The following is an 18,254-nucleotide window of genomic DNA, read 5'->3' on the forward strand; positions in this document are numbered from 1 at the left end:
GATATCCAACTTGAGGCTGCTCCAGCATTATTGGACACAATGGATAAAGGTTCTTTTACAGGGAGATTTTCATTCATGGTTATAATCTTTAACGTATTGGCATTAATGCTTCTTCCTAAAATTGTCTGCAAGGTTCCAGTGTTAAAATGCCCCAGGACCCAGTCCATTACTATCATTCATAAGTATTATCAGCCAGGAGACAGGATCATTGGTGGAATCTTATCACAGTCTTTCATTTTAATTAATGCAATGATGTTCAGAAGACCTCCACTCCAGGAAATACTACTGGATCATATGTAAGCATTTTAAACTTACCAACCATTTTTTCTGTTTCCTTTCAATCCTCCACTATTAACATATTTAGAGAATTACTCTACACCTTATTAATCTATAAAAGAAGAACCACTCCTAAAAACTTTCTGAAATTTCAAAGGTAATACAGTTATTTTCTTTTCTTTTCTTTCCTTCTTCCTTCCTTCCTTTCCTTCCTCTCTCCCTCTTTCCCTCCCTCCCTTCCTTTCTTTTCAGATTGCTTACTCAAAGCTACCAACATGTATTAGCCTTGGTTTTTGCTGCAAAAGAGATTAATGGAAATCCCACCATCTTACCCAACATCACCTTAGGCTTCAACATCTTTAATGACTTTTTTAGTCCCATATATACATATGAAGCTACAATCGAACTTCTCTCTGCTCCAAATGGATTCATCCCCAACTATAAATGTGGTCTTCAGAATAATCCGATAGCAATTATTGAGGGACCAGGTTCTATGGCCTTTCTGGATATGGCTACTATCCTGACTTACTACAAATTTGCACAGGTAAGTTCTTTAAGGAAACCGAGATGTAAATCTCCAACATATTTCTTTACTTTTTTATATAATATGTGATAACCCAGAATTGTCCAGGTATTTATTTATCCCAATCCTGTATTAGACAGGAATGGTGATGTCAAGTGGCAAAGTAAGTGCAGAATGGACTGTCCTCCCTCCTTCTATTAACATCACCGCAATTCCTGAAGAGTCATGCAAAAGGAACTTCTCCCTGACCCCTGATTTTGGCGACAATTAAATTAGTTAAAAATGTTTTTCCTGTGCCTCCCAGAACCATAATTTCTAATGTTGGATTTTCCGCCATACCAGAGGGAGCCACCTTGTGCACTAATGTGAAGCCATTACCGTGGCAACTCCACTACACTGTGCATTAGAATCCATTTTAAGGAAATACAGTAAAAGCCATTTTAAGGTCCAACAGGCTGTATCTTAACAGAACACAAACCCCAAAGGGTGTTACGGGTGTCTTACCCCCCACAATATTTTTAAGGCATCTGTATACCAAGTTTGGTTGAAATTGCTTAAGGCATACTAGAGTTATGCTGGAGCACACAACACACACACATACACAGAGAGACACACACACACACATTTTTATATATAGATAGATAGATTTTGGAGACATAAAATACAATGGCTGAATGATCTCATCTGAAAATGTAGGAATGTTGTTAATGCCAAGGAAGGGGGAAATTCTCAGTGTGCCTAACTATTTATTGGTCCCATTTTGCTGGTTTCATTTAGGTTGCCTATGCCTCTACTCTAGAGCCCAAGACCCAAACTCCATCTCGTTTCTTCTACTGGATGCTCCCAAATGCTCTGCGCCAGTACAAAGGATTTCTCCAGCTGTTTTTGCATTTTGGCTGGACCTGGGTTGGAGTCCTTTACCTTGATATTGGCAACATAGCAGAGACTTTGAGGAGGAATATCCTTCCCATGTTTTCCAAAAGAGGTGTCTGTTTTGAGTTCATAGAAAAAATAACGGCTGGCATTTTCAGTGAGGATGAAAAACTTGTTCAAAAATCACAAAGAATTTTAAACACGGTTTTCAATAGCACAACTAATATTGTGTTGTTTCATGGAGAATTCACAAGTATATTAAATTTAAGGTTTTTACTCAACCTGTTGGAATTTAGTAACATAGATTATGGCACCAAAGTCTGGGTGATGACAGCAGATGTTGACTTCTCATCAGTTCTCTTTCAAAGGAGTTGGGACATTAATTTCATGCATGGAGCCCTGTCTCTGTCAGTAAAATCAGTGGAGGTATCAGCGTTCCAAAATTTTGTTCAAATGAGAAACCCAAATTTGGATAAAGAAGACAGCTTTTTAAAAGAATTCTGGCAACAGACATTTAATTGTTTAATCACAACCTCTTCTGTAAAGGAAGAGGATGAGGCTATCTGCAGTGGGGAGGAGAAACTGGAAACCCTTCCTAAGACTATATTTGAAACCAGAATGACTGCCCGCAGCTACAGTGTCTACACTGCTGTCTATGCAATCGCACATGCTTTGCATAGTCTGTACACTTTTCAAGGCCAAAAAGGGGCAATGAGGAGGCAGGAATTTCTCAGTCAAGATTCATGGAAGGTGAGCAGACTACTTAGAGCATCTTGGAATATACATTTATACAATTGCAAAGCTCTCTATCAATCTTCTTTCCTCCTTAAATCTATCAGATATACTTTCTGCTCTTATAAAATTCCAATTCTTGTGGTTGATGTATGTAGCTGCATATTTTACAGTTGCAATGTGTTTGATGAACACCATCTGTGTGCCCTTTGTTTTCTTCATGACAAGATAATTTTATATTAACTTCTAGTTTGTACTATTTTGAAATTTTGACTGCATTGCTTACATGTCTCATTATTGTTCAAATTTGGGAGATATTTCTTCTGGAGTTGCAATGCTATTAAGTTATAAACATATTTCTTCTATTTGTCAGGCTCAATATCAAGCTATCCATTTAGATGATACAATAGCAGTGTTCCAATATCTAAGAGGCTGTAATAAAGAAGAAATAATTTAAGTAAATAAATAAATTATGCTAATAAATTAATTAAATGAAGAAATAACTACATCTCTATAGAAATATAGTACAACAACGATGAAAACTGTTTTGAATCCATTTGGGTCGATATAAAAGAGGAAAAGTGACTTGCCATAGATGGATATTATAGGCCACCCAATCAAACAGAGGAAATAGATGAACTTTTTGCTAGTCAGTTAATTAAGGTGTGTAGGAAGCACATAACAATAGTAATGGGGGATTTTAACTACCCTGACATCAACTGGAGACAAACTCTGCACCAAGTAGAAGATCCAACAGGTTCCTGACAAACCTAGCAGACAACTTTGTTTTCCAAAAAGTAGAGAAGTGAAAAGGGGATCAGCCATATTGGATTTAATTCTCACTAACAGAGATGAAATGATAGAAGGTGTTGAAGCTACAGGAATCTTGGGGTGAGTGATCATTAGGGTGACCAGACGTCCCGCATTTGGTGGGACAGGCATGATTTTTCATCGTTTTTCCCACGTCCCGCCCGCTTCTCAAAAAACCCCGCTTTATTTCGGCGCTCGCTGGCTCCCCCGCCCATCATCAGCTGCCGCTAGCTCGCTCGTTCCATTCCCCAATCTATTCTATCTACACTAAAAATCTAAGCCAGCCCAGCCTGCCGCTCACTGATTGGCCTGGACTCCAGCCAATCAGTGAGCTGGCTGGGATGGAAAACTTTAAGCACACACGAGGCGTGCTTAAAATTTTCCATCCCAGCCAGCTCACTGATTGGCTGGAGTCCGCTTAAGCACGCCGCATGAGTCGTGACTCTCACGAGTCTCCAATTCATTTCGCCTTCGCTGTTTGTTTTTGCTGCACTGCCCTGGTGAGTAACTCCGGTGCCGCTGGGAATCGGGAAGCTTCGCCGCTTCGGGTGGACGGCAGCAGCCTTTAGCAAGGGAAGGGAAGGCCTTCCCTTGCGAGCTACTCATGAGAGGAACTGGGGGGGGGAACCGGGCAACCTGAGAGAGGGGAAGAAGATTGTCCCTCCCCGCAACTCCCTGGATTTTGGAAGCCGGGTGTGTGTGGAAGGTGGGGTTTTTGAGGAAAGTGCTTGGCCATCCCTGTTAGCCGCAGCCCCAGATGGAGGAGCGAAGCCCGAACTTTCATTGCCATTCCCGCCAGTCGCAGCGGGGAAGCAGGCACCGGTGACTCCGAGGTGCGCTAACTGAAATGCGGTCTTCCTTCAGTCTCTGCTTGCAGCCTCTGGGATGATCGTTGGCGGGTGGGGGAAGCGAGGGCGCAGCTGAGCCGGGGAGGCAGAGATGAGAAGTGAGGGCTAAAATGCAAAGCGCGCCGAAGAGAGCAAGCGAAGGATCCCCAAAGCGAAGGACGGGTGGGAAGCGCTTGACCAGCATGTGAGAAGGCAGGCTGGAAGTGGCCGTGGAAGGGAAAAGAGGCGGCCACGTGTATTGGTTCTCCTTGCGGTAGATAAGGGAGGTTCGTAGGAAGGGTCCGCTGGCAGGTAGGCTTGGGTGGGACGAAGGCCTCAGTCGGGGGAGCGAGAATGGCTGGGGAGGAAACGGAGCCAAGCTCAGGAAAAGCAGCGAGACTAGCTGCGAGGAAGCCACGGTGCCTGCCCTCCAGCTCAATGGATACCTGGCCGGTAAACTCATGGTACGGGCAAGGGTTGGCTGCCTGGGGGTGGGGGTGGCTGCTGCCGAGGCCTCCAGCCTTGCAATCCTGGGCGGGGAAGGCGAAGGTTAGCTCCGGAGCTGCGGAAGACCGTTGCACCAGGAGGCCTCCGCCCCGGGGATCCCCCACTCCACCCATTCGGATTAGCCCCAAACCCAAAGGAGCCTGGGCGCAGGGGTGCAGGCCAGGGAAGATGGGGTTTGGGGGCTCGGAGGAGGAAGGGGTGATCTCCCCCTCCATTCGTCTGTCCCGCTGCAGAGCTCCTCCCGGGGGAGGGGGAGGCAGCGAGTGTGCTGATCCCTGTTTGCAAGGGAAGCGCCGCCGCCCACCCGAAGCCTCCTGATTCCCACCACCGGAGTTACTCACTCACGTGAAGCTGCCCGCCCTTCCCTTTTTCTTTAAACGAGCTTCAGTTTCCGAGGGGGAAAAAAAGCTTTATGTGCCAGGATTATTGAGTTCCTCATCAATTGAGATCCGCCCATGATCAGGGGCAACTGAGGCACCTGCAAAGGCGTCACATCGCCACCACCCATGTTCACGAGGCGCCAAGCATTGCAGGGCACAGAGGAATTCAGCAGACAGACGGGAGACCGGGGGGGGGGGGAGGAAGAGATCCCATCCAGGGTAAAAAGAGGGAAAAGTGGAGAGCCTACCGTGGATGGGATCTCTTCTTTCCCGGTGCTTTCCCCGGGCTCGGCCATCTCTGTTTCCTCCCCACCAAGCCTACCTGCCGGCGGACCCTTGCTACGAACCTCCCTTATCTACCGCAAGGAGAACCGATACACATGGCTGCCTCTTTTCCCTTCTGCAGCCACTTCCAGCCTGCCTTCTCACATACTGGCCAAGCGCTTCCTGCCCGTCCTTCGCTTTGGTGATCCTTCGCTTGCTCTCTTCGGCGCGCTTTGCATTTAGCCCTCACTTCTCATCTCTGCCTCCCCGGCTCAGCTGCGCCCTTGCTTCCCCCACCCGCCAACGATCATCCCAGAGGCTCCAAGCAGAGACTGAAGAAAGACCGCATTTCAGTTAGCGCACTTCGGAGTCACCGAAAACTCGATGCCAGCTTCCCCGTGTTTTGTTTGTAGCGAAGAATAAACTGACAGTTGGTCGGAGGGAAGGTGGGGGTGGAGGCTGAGTGTCCAAGGAAGCCAACCCAGACAGGCATTGCAGGGCGCAGAGGAACCCAGCAGACAGACGGGAGACCAGGGGGGTGGGGGAGGAAGAGATCCCGTCCAGGGTAGGCTCTGCTCTTTTCCCTCTTTTTACCCTAGATGGGATCTCTTCCTTCCCCCCTCCCCCGGTCTCCCATCTGTCTGCTGGGTTCCTCTGCGCCCCCCAACTGGCAATGATCAATTCCAGACCCTCTAACTGGTAAATAGACCTGAGGCCCTAAGTGGAATTGGGGTCCGTGGGGTCCGTGCAGGGAGGAGAAGAGAGATTCCTCCCAGCACGAACTCCACTGACTAAAACGCTTTCACATGCAGGGAGGAATCTCCTGTTATCCCAGCTCCCTTTCGCCCGCAGCAGAGATCAGGCGGGCCAGAGGAAGCACTTTATTCAGTGGATGCGTGCAGGGAGGAGGGGATATATTCGTCCCTGCGCATAGCCCACTGATTAAAATACTTGCTTTTGCTCGCCCGAGCTCTGATGCCGGCAAAAGAAAAGTCCTTTCCTTCACCTGAATCCCGCCCGAGCTCTGATGCAGGCACCGTGGGTCCGTGCAGGGAGGAGAAGAGAGATTCCTCCCAGCACACACTCCACTGACTAAAGCGCTTTCATGTGCAGGAAGAATAAACTGACAGTTGGTCGGAGGGAAGGTGGGGGTGGGGGTGGCAGCTGAGTGTCCAAGGAAGCCAACCCAGACGGGCATCGCAGGGCACAGAGGAATCCAGCAGACAGATGGGAGACTGGGGGGGAGAGGGAGGAAGAGATCCCATCCAGGGTAGGCTCTCCGCTTTTCCCTCTTTTTACCCTGGACGGGATCTCTTCCTTCCCCCCTCCCCAAGTCTCCTATCTGTCTGCTGGCTTCCTCTGCGCCCTACAATGCCCAGCGCCTCAGGAACATGGGTAGCGGCGATGTGATGCCTTTGCATCCGTATTGAGGTTGGCATGTTTCCGGTGGTGCTCTGGGAGGAGGGGGAATGATGGAGGGGAGGACGGCGGCGCGGTGGCCGGTGCCTAGAGCGGAGCCAAAAGAGGTCCGTGACGGTGGCTTGGAGCCAAACGGGAAGAAAAGGTGCTGCAGGCCTGGGGAGTGGGGGAGCGGGAGGAGCGCTGGTGGTTTGTTTTTGGGGTGGGGTGTGTGACGGGGAAGGGGGTGACTGCGCGGAGAGGCTCAGAGGCAGACCGTGCAAGCTCCCTTTCCCAGCGCACGCCCCTCTTAGCACCGTCCCCACCGACTGCCAGGCGTATCCGCCTCTGAGCCTCTCCGTTTTGTTCCGAGAACTGGCTGCTTGGTGAGAGGAAAGGGAGCTCCCTGGGAAGCGAGAGCAGCGAAGAGGTGATGCAGCTGCAGAATTCCCCGACACTCACTTTTTAAAAAAACCCAGCCTACCTCGTAGGGTTGTTGTTACGGGGCTAGACTAGGAAAGGCAGCCTCTCTCCCGTTTTCGAGAAAAAGTAAGGATGTCCATCTGGTAGAACAACCACCTGTGCAATTTGGTGGCGATCCGCGAACGTTCAAGCCATGTAATGCGTGGGAAGGCATAGAATAAAGTTAGCATACTTGAAGTGAAATAGGCTTTGGTTATGTTTAGGTTGCATTAGCTAAAATGTGCCAATACCATCCTTGTTGGTAAGAATTGTTGTCATGTTAGAAGAATGTCTAAGGCTGACAGCCTAATCTACTCTGTGTTAAATAAATAAAATGGATGGAAGGAAATGAAAGAATACAGAAAAGGTTGGTGAGGCATTTAGTGGCCTATGGATGAGAATGGTGGCTGTTTAGTAAGAAAATCTGTTTGGAATGTGCATATATATTCATATGTGGCCATAGCAAAATAATAAATAGAAATAAAAAAGCATGAGTGATTTTTACTGATTTTTATGAAAGTGAGAGGATTAGTGAAGGCTAGGTGCAGCAAGGATCCCACTATCTTACTATTTTATTTTTCTTTATGTACACTGAGAGCATATTCACCAAAGACAAATTCCTTGTGTGTCCAATCACACTTGGCTAATAAACTATTCTATTCTATTTTACTCTACTCTATTCATTTCTATTTCAATTCTAACAATGAGTTTAGCTTCTCTCTCTTGAAAATGTAAGCTAGCATAAGGCATTATAAGTTAGCCTTAACTTTCAAACAGTTCATTTAGTGACCAAAGTTACAATGGCATTGAAAAAAGTGTCTGATGACCATTTTCACACTTAGCAACCATTTTCACACTTAGCGACTGTTGCAGCATCCTCATGGTCACGTGATCCAAATTTTGATGTTTGGCAACACATTCGTATTTATGATGGTTTCAGTGTCCTGGGGTCATGTTTGACAAAATATAATTTTTTTAATCAAGCCCCCCCCCCCCCCCGGGTCAATGGGGTCCCTCTTTACCAATCTGAAAATCTGGTCACCTTAGTGATCATGCAATATTAGAATTCAACATTATGCAAACACAAGCAATAGAACAAAGTCAAACTTTGTTCAACTTCAGACAGCAGCAACAATAACACTTTATTATTACATTCTTACACCAGAATGACAGCTCTAAAAAAACAACAACAGTATGGCTGCCTAAAGAACTGTTTGATAAATTGAAAGACAAAATGGACAAGTATAAAAAGTGGAAAGAGGGGCATATAACTAAGGCAGAGTAACAGCAAGTAGCCCACGCCTGGAAAGATGAAGTTAAGAAAGCTAAGGCTCATAATGAGCAAAGGCTTGAGCGGATAGATGGGGAACTCATCAAATTTGCAGGCGCTAGCAAGCTAGCAGGAATAGCCAACACTCTCGAAGATAGGCTTAAGATACAAAGGGATTTTGACAGACTTGAACATTGGGCATTATCTAACAAAATGAAATTCAACGGTGAAAAAAGTAATATTCTACATTCAGGCAAGAAAAACAAAGTGCACAGGTACAGTATATATGGTACCTTGCTCAATAGTAGTAACTGTGAGAAGGATCTTGGTGTCCTAGTTGACAACCATTTAAATGTGAGCCAGCAGTGAGCAGCAGCTGCCAAAAATGCCAACACAGTCCTAGGCTGCATAAACAGAGGGATAGAATCAAAATTACGTGAAGTATTGATACCACTTTATAATCCGTTGGTAAGGCAACACTTGGCGATACTGCATCCCATTTTGTTTGCCATGATGTAAAAAAAGATGTTGAGACTCTAGAAAGTGTCCAGAGAAGAGCAACAAGATGATTAGGGGACTGGAGGCTAAAACATATGAAGAACAGTTGCAGGATCTGGATATGTGTAGTTTAATGAAAAGAAGAACTAGGGGTGACATGATAACACTTTTCCAATGTATCAGGGGCTGCCACAAAAATGAGGGAGTCAAGCTATTCTCCAAAACACTTGAGGGTAGGAGAAGAAGCAATTGGTAGAAACTAATCAAGGAGAGAAGCAACTTAAAACTAAGGAGAAATTTCCTGATAGCTAGAACAATTAATCAATGGAACAATTTGCCTCAAGAAGTTGTGAATTCTCCAATACTGGATGTTTTTAAGAAGATGTTGAATATCCATTTGTCTGAAGTGGTATAGGGTTTCCTGCCTAAGCAGTGGTTGGACTAGAAGACCTTCAAGGTCCCTTCCAACTCTGTTGTTCTATTCTATTCTATTCTATTCTATTCACTTAGTAATAATTATTTCTAAATACTTTACCAGCAGTGTGTAAAATGTTTTATTAGTTGAATTGCTTTGTGTACATTATAATAGCTGGCTGAACATTTTGAGGGGTAATTTATTACAGTATGGATGCTGATTTAATAAAATACATTCTTAACTTTGTACCTTTTTTATCCCCTGTTTCTGAAGCTCCACCATTTTCTGCGGAGTGTATCATTTAATAGCAGTACTGGAGAGATTTCCTTTGATAACAATGGGGAAATAGTTGCAGGATTTGATATTATAAATTGGATCACATTTCTAAATCAGACATTTCTTAGAGTCAAAGTTGGAAGGATAGATCCAGGAACACTCTCTGACAAACCATTGACTATTTCTGAAGAAAAGATCATTTGGCCCAACCGGTTTAATCGGGTGAGATTCATCTTATTTCAAAATGGTTTGGTTCAATTTTATTACAATGAGTCACAACTTTCAGTTTGATACCTCATTAGAAAATGCATATATTGTCATCACTTCATTCTGAAGAAACGTCCACTTCTTTTTTTAAAAAAATTTTTTTTAATTTATTTTCAAAACAAACATACAACTCCTCCTTCTTTACATATTGTAAAAAGTGTATCAGCTGGTTACAAAAGGCTTTTGTGCGACTCTTCCACTATCATCAAATATAATTCATATTAATTCAAATATCTTAACTCAAATATTTACTATGTTAACATCATCATACCTCCACTTTTATTTGACTATAGTTATTTAAACATCCTTCATCCTTAAATATACCAAGATTTAATACATTACGAAGAAACCTCCACTTCTGACCTCTAACATTTGCTTTGTAGATAATCTATTGCAGTGATGGCTAACCTTTTTGTCGTCCCATGCCAATAGCATGTGTGTGTACGCAACAGTGCATGTGAGTGTCCCTACACTCATAATGCAATTCAAGTGTGACATCCCCCATGTGCCCTGTCCCCCTACACATGCTTGTATGACCCCTGCCCTCTCTACAACCCCACACATGTGCACACGATCTCCCGCACCCCATTTTGGGCATGGCAGGCCTCCCTGAAGCCTCTTGGGACAAAAACAGGGTGTGGGGAGGTGCCTCCCATTCTCCTCATTCATGCGCGTATGACCCGCCCTCACTGTGCACTCAAGTGCATCTCCCAAATGTGTCCCGTCCCCTGCGCATGAATGGCAGAGACAAGAAAATTAGGTGGCTGGTGGGAGGTGCGTGTGCATGTGCTGTGGAACTGTGCTGGGGCAACAGCTTGCCACCTGTGGTATGTGTGCCATAGGTTCACCATCATGGATGTATTGTATAGCAACAATTGTAATATTGCCTAATCCCACCCCCCTCTCTCTCTCTAATACCCCAGAAAAACTAAATATAAAAATATTGCTTTATTAAAGCAAAGAATACTTAGAGAGTTTAATTAGCTATTGTTTAACATTTCCAGTAGCAGTCATTTATTAATCAGATTTACACCTTTAGTTTTATGAAAGGAACCTGGGAAGTTTAGATGTTAATTTTCATTTATTTCATCACTAGAAGAAAAATCCTGTGAAGTTTTGGAGTTGGATTTTTGGGACTGGCCCATAATCCTTTACAACTGAGTTGCCCACAGTCCTACTCCAAGACTTTTATAAATGTGATAGCTTCCTCAGCTCCATTTCTGTTGTTTTATTATTATGGTTCAGTTACAAAATCAGTCACATATTGCATTTAGCACTTTTGTCCATCTATTGAGTCATTCCCAAGGAACTGGATAGCCACATGTGAGTGTTTGATGACATGAAATGTGTCATCACAGGCAGTGGTGGGATTCCAAATCTTTTCCTACTGGTTCTATGACAGTGTGTTTTGTGCATGCATTAATGCTTCACTTGTGCACATGCTTAACATGTGATTTATGCACATGTGCATCACTCAAAGACCACCCTTAGTACCAGTGCTGATCAGCTGAGCTGTTTTTTACCTCAGCTGAGGCATGGCAATCCGCAAATTAGCTGAGCTAAAAAAACAAGGGAATATAAGACAGGGAATGACAGGAGTGGGAGGACAGGTCGAACCAGAGCTGGTATTTGCCGGTTCTCCTAACTATCAAAATTTCTGCTACTGGTTCGCCTGAACCAGTATGAACCGGCTGAATTTGATCACATGATATACGTGTTCTGGGTAAAGATGCCTTTTACAATTGACTGATGGGGATTTTATCAATGCTGATGGCATTGAAGTTGTGCTCCAGTTGTTTTGGGATTGTATCCATGGTACCTCTTTGTACTGGTACTATCTTAGTTTGTTTCTTCCCCCAACAGCAGATCTTTGTTATCTTCTTCACTTCTTTCTCTTATACTTTACTGTTTACTGTTTATTAGGATTTGTATGCTGCCCACTCTCAAAAGACTCAGGGGAGCTTACAGATAAACAGGGAGGGGGAACATATAAAAATTAAAAAGAACAAACATTAAAATTACACAACATTCATATAGCTTAGGATGGGGCTGGAAAAATCAACAGCCCCAGGCCTGCTGGAACAGCCAGGTCTTAATCGCTTTGCGGAAGGCCGGAAGAGTAGTAAGGGTCCGGATCTCCACGGGGAGATCATTCTATAGGGCCAGAGCTGCTACAGAGAAGGCCCTCCCCCAGGGAGTCACCAGCCGACATTGACCGAAGGAGGCCTAATCTGTGTGATCTTATAGGTCTCTAGCTGCCATGTAGGGCTTTAAAAGTAATGACTAGCACCTTGAAACATGTCTGGAGACCAATGGGAAGCCAGTGCAGCTCGCGGAGGATAGGTGTAACGTGGGTGTACCTAGGTATGCCCACAATCGCTTGCGCGGCTGCATTCTGGACTAACTGAAGTCTTCAAACACTCTTCAAGGGCAGCCCCATGTAGAGCATGTTACAGTAATCCAGTCTTGAGGTGATGAGGGCATGAGTGGCCATCTGAATGGGCCTCCCGGTCCAGATAGGATCGCAACTGGTGCACCAGGCGAACCTGGGCAAAGGCCCCCCTGGTCACAGCCGACAAATGATGTTCTAACATCAGCTGCGGATCCAGGAGGACTCCCAAATTGCGAACCCTCTCTGAGGGGCATATCGATTCACCCCCCAGGCTAAGAGATGGAATTGCTGGACCATCCTTGGGAGGGAGCATCAATAGCCACTCAGTCTTGTCAAGCTTGAGTGCAAGCTTGTTCACTCCCATCCAGACCCTGACAGCCTCCAGGCACTGGGACATCACTTCTACCGCTTCGCTGAGTTGGCACGGGGCAGACAGATACAATTGAGTATCGTCCATGTATTGGTGGTATTTAATCCCGTGCCGGTGCATGATCTCACCCAGCGGCTTCATGTAGATGTTAAATAGGAGGGGGGACAGGATTGAGCCCTGTGGCACCCCATAATTGAGGGGCCTAGGGGTCGATCTCTGCCCTCCAACCAACACTGACTGCAAGCTATCCGAGAGGTAGGAGGAGAACCACCATAAAACGGTGCCTCCCACTCTCACCTCTTGCAACCGTCGCAGAAGGATACCATGGTCAATGGTATCGAAGGCCTGTGAGAGGTCAAGAAGCACTAGGATAGAGGAGTGACCCCTATCCCTGGCTCGCCAGAGATCATCGATCAGCAAGACCAAAGCAGTTTCCGTGCTGTAACCAGGCCTGAAACCCGACTGAAAGGGATCCAGATAATTAGTTTCATCCAAGGTCTGTCGGAATTGAAAGGCCACCACCTTCTCAATAACCTTCCCTACAAAGGGGAGGTTGGAGACTGGATGATAGTTGTTCAAAATGGCTGGGTCCAGAGAAGGTTTCTTCAGGAGGGGTCTCACCACCGCATCCTTTAGGAGGTGCAGGAAGGATCCCTCCCGGAGAGAGGTGTTAACAATCATCTGGAACCAAGCACGTGTCACCTCCCTGCTGGTCGAGACCAGCCAGGAGGGGCATGGGTCCAGTATACTGGTGGAGGCACTCACTGCTCCCATGGCCTTGTCCACTTCCTCAGGAGCGACAAGTTGAAACTCGCTCCATAAAATCCGCTCAAGACCTTTCCCCGGTACCTCGGCTGGTACCGTGCAATTGGAGTCCAGGTCCGTGCGAATCCGAGTGACTTTATCTGACAGAAACTGGACAAATTCCTCAGCTCTACCCTGTAAAGGGTCGTCCGCATCCCTCCCTTTCAAGAGGGAGCAGGCTATTCTAAACAAGGCGGCTGGGCGCGATTCTGCTGATGCAAAAAGAGCAGAAAAATGCGCACATTTTGCTGCCCGTATCGCCATGAGATAGGTCCTGATATAGGCTCTCATCAGTGCTCGGTCAGATTCAGAGTTACTAGCCCTCCAGCAGCGCTCTAAGCATCTCTTTTGGTGCTTCATCTCCCGGAGTTCTTTGGTGAACCAAGGGGCCCTCCTGGATCCACTACCTCAGAGAGGCCGTAAAGGCGCAATCTGGTTTAAAGCCCCTGCCACCGCTGTATTCCAAGCAGCGACTGCCGACTGTGGACGAGAGCGTCAGGTATTTTACCAAGCACCATCTGAAATCCCATAGGGTCCATCAGGTGCCTGGGGTGGAACCACCTAATCGGTTCCCCCTCCCTACACTGGGGGATTGGTTTCCAAAAGTCAAGCCTCAGTAGGAAGTGATCAGACCATGACAAGGGCAAGGTCTTAATGCCCTTCAAATCTAGATCACATCTCCACTGCTCTGAGAGAAATACGAGGTCAAGCGTGTGACCCGCAAAGTGAGTCGGACCCTGGATTACTTGGGTCAAGTCCATGGCTGTCATGGAAGCCATGAACTCCTGTGCCCCATCAGAGTGTTCACCGAGCGAAGGCAGGTTGAAGTCCCCAGCACCATAAGCCTGGGGAACTCTATCGCCAGTTCGGCTACTGACTCGAGGAGCACAGGGAGGGATGTTGCAACGCTGTTGGGAGGTAAGTATGTTAACAACAAGCCCACTTGATCCTCAAGGTCCAACTTCACCAACAGGGACTCACACTCGACAAGCTCCGGAGCAGGGATCCTATGAGCAACTAATGACCTTCTGATGATGAAAGCCACTCCCCCACCCCTTTTCTGGAGTCAAGGCTGATGGAGCACCTGAAACCCTTCTGGGCACATTTCAGTGGGGGGGGACTCCTCCCTCTTGGCCCAGCCAGGTTTCAGTAATACATGCCAGGTCTGCCCCCTTGTCTAATATTAGGTCCCGGACGAGGGGAGCTTTGTAAACCACAGACCTACTCTGCTGTCTCCAGGTACTGCCACATCCACCATGTAAACTATTTTGTCTTTCTTACTGACGGTTGTTAAGTCTGGGTTGTCATGTGTCTTTTTGAACTCTAGTTCTTTGCTTGCAGGCAAATGGTTTTTATTTTTTTTGGTCTTTCAGATCTTTGATTCTTCCTCTTATTGCTATTTGAGCTTCATATCTGCTGAACCTTTTGGCAATAATTGTTATTTGCCGCTTTATTATTTCCAACGCTTCCTTGATTTTCATTGTTTCTAGGTCCTCTTTCTTCACTAGATATTCTTGGGTCTTCTTTTTCTCCAGTTTCTTTTGTTTCATCTGTTGAGACTTGCTTGCATCCCTGGTCATAATGTAATTGTGCTCTACATTAGTTGGTTTGTGTCTTCTAATAAGCTGCTGTTTATATTTGATATTTATTTATTTATTTATTTATTTATTTATTTATTTATTTATTTATTTTTCATGTTTCTAAACACCCATCTGCCTCAGAGATATTACTGTATTGATTTTTAATCTCTCCATACTAATTCTTATTACTAAATAATACTATTAATTATTATTATTCCACCATTTCATTATTCTCTTTTTAATAGGTCAACATTTATCTTTGCTGAAGTAGCGCCTGCATGAGTGTAGGATTCACCAAGGGTCACCATTTGGAAACAATTTGCTTCTACGTTTGATGACAGCTGATTATCTAATTTTCGGAGGGGGGTTAACACACCTTATTTTTTATTTCTAAGCTTGCAAATTTCAAAAATTGACTCTAGACTAAGTTATAGGAGGGATTTTCTTCTCCTAAATTCTTTAGCTATTCTATTCTATATTTTGTTTTAGCCATATGAAAGAGAAAGGATATTTGTACTTTTACAAATATAGCATTTGAAAGTTTTTCTATATTGTGAACTATATCTTTTTCCCATTTTGAACAGGAAAGACCCTTGTCACTCTGTAATGAGAAATGCCATTCAGGTTACAGAAAGACCAAAATTGAAGGAAAATTGTTTTGCTGCTATGATTGCACTCCATGTCCAAAGGGGAAGATCTCAGACCAGACAGGTAAAAACAAGGGGGAGGGAGGGAGAGATGAACATTAAATAGAAGAACACTTGAGGTATGTGAGGCTAGGAGTTTTTCACATGTCCTCAATTCAACAAGAAAAATAATTGTGAAATAAGGGACTAGGGAAATATGACCTCACAACCGCACCATTTTCAGAATAGAATAGAACAGGGATGTCAAACTGAATTTCATTGAGGGCCACATCAGGATTGAGTTTGACCTTGGGGGGAGGGACAGGGTGGGTTTGACCAATTTGATGTCATTCGTGTTGGAGGCACCTGTGGCGTCCTGAGAACTCTGCCAGCGAAAACAGGCTGCCAAGCTCTGTTTCTGACTGACCACCTCCTGCAACCTTCTGCTAGCAAAAATGGAGCTCATGAGGGCCACAACTGGAAATGGAGCTCACCCTCCTGCAGCCCTTCCATTTCCATTTTCTCTGGTAGAGGCTCCACGGGCCAATCCTTCGATGTTTCCAGGGCAGTCCGGCACCTAGATCTAAGAACCCTCCTGGCCAGATTTGGCTCATAAGCCTTGAGTTTGACACCCCTGGCTTAGAAATTCCCTTCCAACTGTGTTATTCTGTTATTTTGAATGCTGTTCTCTTCAGCTGTTTTAGAAGAGAAATATACAAATAACCACTTGAAACAGCCCCTGTGATATACTGTAGGTGCCACAGTCCATACACTGCCAGTTCTACAGGGACATTCACCACACACTAATTACTCATTTTATCTAAATTTACAGGGCATCATGATAATTTGCATTCCTTTATTTCTTAGATAACAAGGATGATCAATCTTTCTAAAAGTAGCAAAATGGTACTACATTAAAAATAATGTTCACTCACACATGGCTGATAGAATGCACTGATATTAAGGGTTGATTTTGCTTTATTTCTTTTACCGGGTGACATTTTTGTGGTCAATGAACAAACAAAGTTTCTGTCTATCTAATAATAACATGTTCTTTAGTATAAAATTTTTACCAAGAAAAAAAGTGATTCCACTGGAGCTCAAACATAGCAGTTGCATCATTGGTATCAATAAATTAACCATAACATCATGCAATATCCTAAGGGCTTTCTTGTAGTATTTTGACTTAAACATATACATTTGCCTTTCCAGATATGGACGATTGCTTCCAATGCCCAGAAGATCAATATCCAAACAATGAACAGGATTTATGCATGCCAAAGCATGTAAGTTATCTATCTTATGGAGACCGGTTGGCGACAGGTTTAGCCACATCAGCGCTTGTGCTTTCTTTTATCACAGTTTTTGTGCTAGGAATCTTTGTGAAGTACCACAACACTCCCATCGTCAAAGCCAACAACCGCAGCCTCTCCTACACCCTTCTTTTCTCCCTCCTCCTCTCCTTCCTCTGTTCTCTGCTTTTCATCGGTCGACCCACGAAGGTGACCTGTCTCCTTCGACAGACTGCTTTTGGGATCATCTTCTCAGTGGCTGTTTCTTGCATGTTGGCCAAAACCATCACTGTGGTTCTTGCTTTCATGGCAACCAAGCCAGGATCAAAGATGAGGACCTGGGTTGGGAAAAGACTGGCCCTTTCCATTATTCTCTCCTGTTCTCTTATTCAAAGCACTTTTTGTATTGTATGGATGGGAATTTCTCCCCCTTTCCCAGACTTTGATGTGTGGTCCATGAATAGTGAAATAATTATAGAATGTAATGAAGGTTCGGTGGCAATGTTTTATTCTGTGTTAGGTTTTATGGGCTTCCTGGCCTTTGTTAGTTTTATTACAGCTTTCCTAGCCAGGAAACTACCAGACACTTTCCAGGAAACCAAGTCGATTACTTTCAGCATGCTGGTGTTTTGCAGTGTCTGGTTATCTTTTGTGCCTGCCTACATAAGCACCAAAGGAAAATACACAATAGCTGTGGAGATCTTTGCCATATTGGCCTCTAGTGCTGGGCTCCTGGCTTTTATCTTTTTCCCCAAATGTTACATCATTATAATTAGACCAGATCTTAATAAAAGAGAGCAATTAATAAAAAGAGCAAATTAAACTATGTTGTCAACATTGTTTCCTTTTTCTCCAGTTGTGAAAACACAACGGTATCTGGTACTTAAATTGTACTTGACATATTAACCTTGACCATTCTGTGCATTATCATTTTTACAGTGGCAACCTCATTCACATTTGTGCATGTTCTTTCTGTTCTCGCTATCTCTGAGTTGAACCGTAAACTAAAGACTCTCACACACTCCATATTCAGTTTTGTTCTCATGGTATAATTTATATGATGTTGTCTGTTTGTCCTTCACTGGACATGGTTCAACAACTTTACGAATCATCTCTAGGTAACACTCTATTTGTTTTAGGAAAAGTTGCTCTGACTTCCTTTACCTTTACAAAACAAGTATAATTCGGTTACCTATTATCAGGATCTACTTTCAAGCTAAATTTTCTCAATCAAGCTGGTATGCCTCATTTCATTTTCTATGATCTAATTACTGTGACCAAAGTTTAAATAATTATTTGGTGGTCATTTTAAAAAATAGCCTTTTTCTCACCAAATTCACTCTAAGTACAGTAGATTCTTTTTAAACTATTTTTTTCAACTATAATTAAACAGGGTCCCCTGTTAAATTTTA

The 18,254-nt window shown here is 44.5% G+C and overlaps 1 protein-coding gene across 1 annotated transcript; it reads left to right on the forward strand.

Annotated features, from left to right (window-relative positions):
* Positions 1-769: 769 nt before the first annotated feature.
* Positions 770-17,664, forward strand: LOC116523495 (vomeronasal type-2 receptor 26-like). The gene is made up of 3 exons (XM_032238611.1): positions 770-820; positions 15,509-15,635; positions 16,913-17,664. Exons 1-3 carry the CDS (start codon positions 770-772, stop codon positions 17,662-17,664), a joined length of 930 nt encoding a protein of 309 aa, XP_032094502.1.
* Positions 17,665-18,254: the final 590 nt, after the last annotated feature.

This window comes from Thamnophis elegans, unplaced genomic scaffold (assembly GCF_009769535.1).
Source record: "Thamnophis elegans isolate rThaEle1 unplaced genomic scaffold, rThaEle1.pri scaffold_38_arrow_ctg1, whole genome shotgun sequence".
NCBI lineage: Eukaryota > Metazoa > Chordata > Lepidosauria > Squamata > Colubridae > Thamnophis > Thamnophis elegans.

What these genes read in the sequence shown, in the direction of transcription:
- LOC116523495 (XM_032238611.1), top strand. Translation starts at nt 770, where the DNA reads ATGGCCTTTCTGGATATGGCTACTATCCTGACTTACTACAAATTTGCA. An exon ending in CTTACTACAAATTTGCACAG is followed by an intron (nt 821 to 15,508) that starts GTAAGTTCTTTA and finishes CATTTTGAACAG; the next exon opens with GAAAGACCCTTGTCACTCTG. An exon ending in GAAGATCTCAGACCAGACAG is followed by an intron (nt 15,636 to 16,912) that starts GTAAAAACAAGG and finishes CTTTTATCACAG; the next exon opens with TTTTTGTGCTAGGAATCTTT.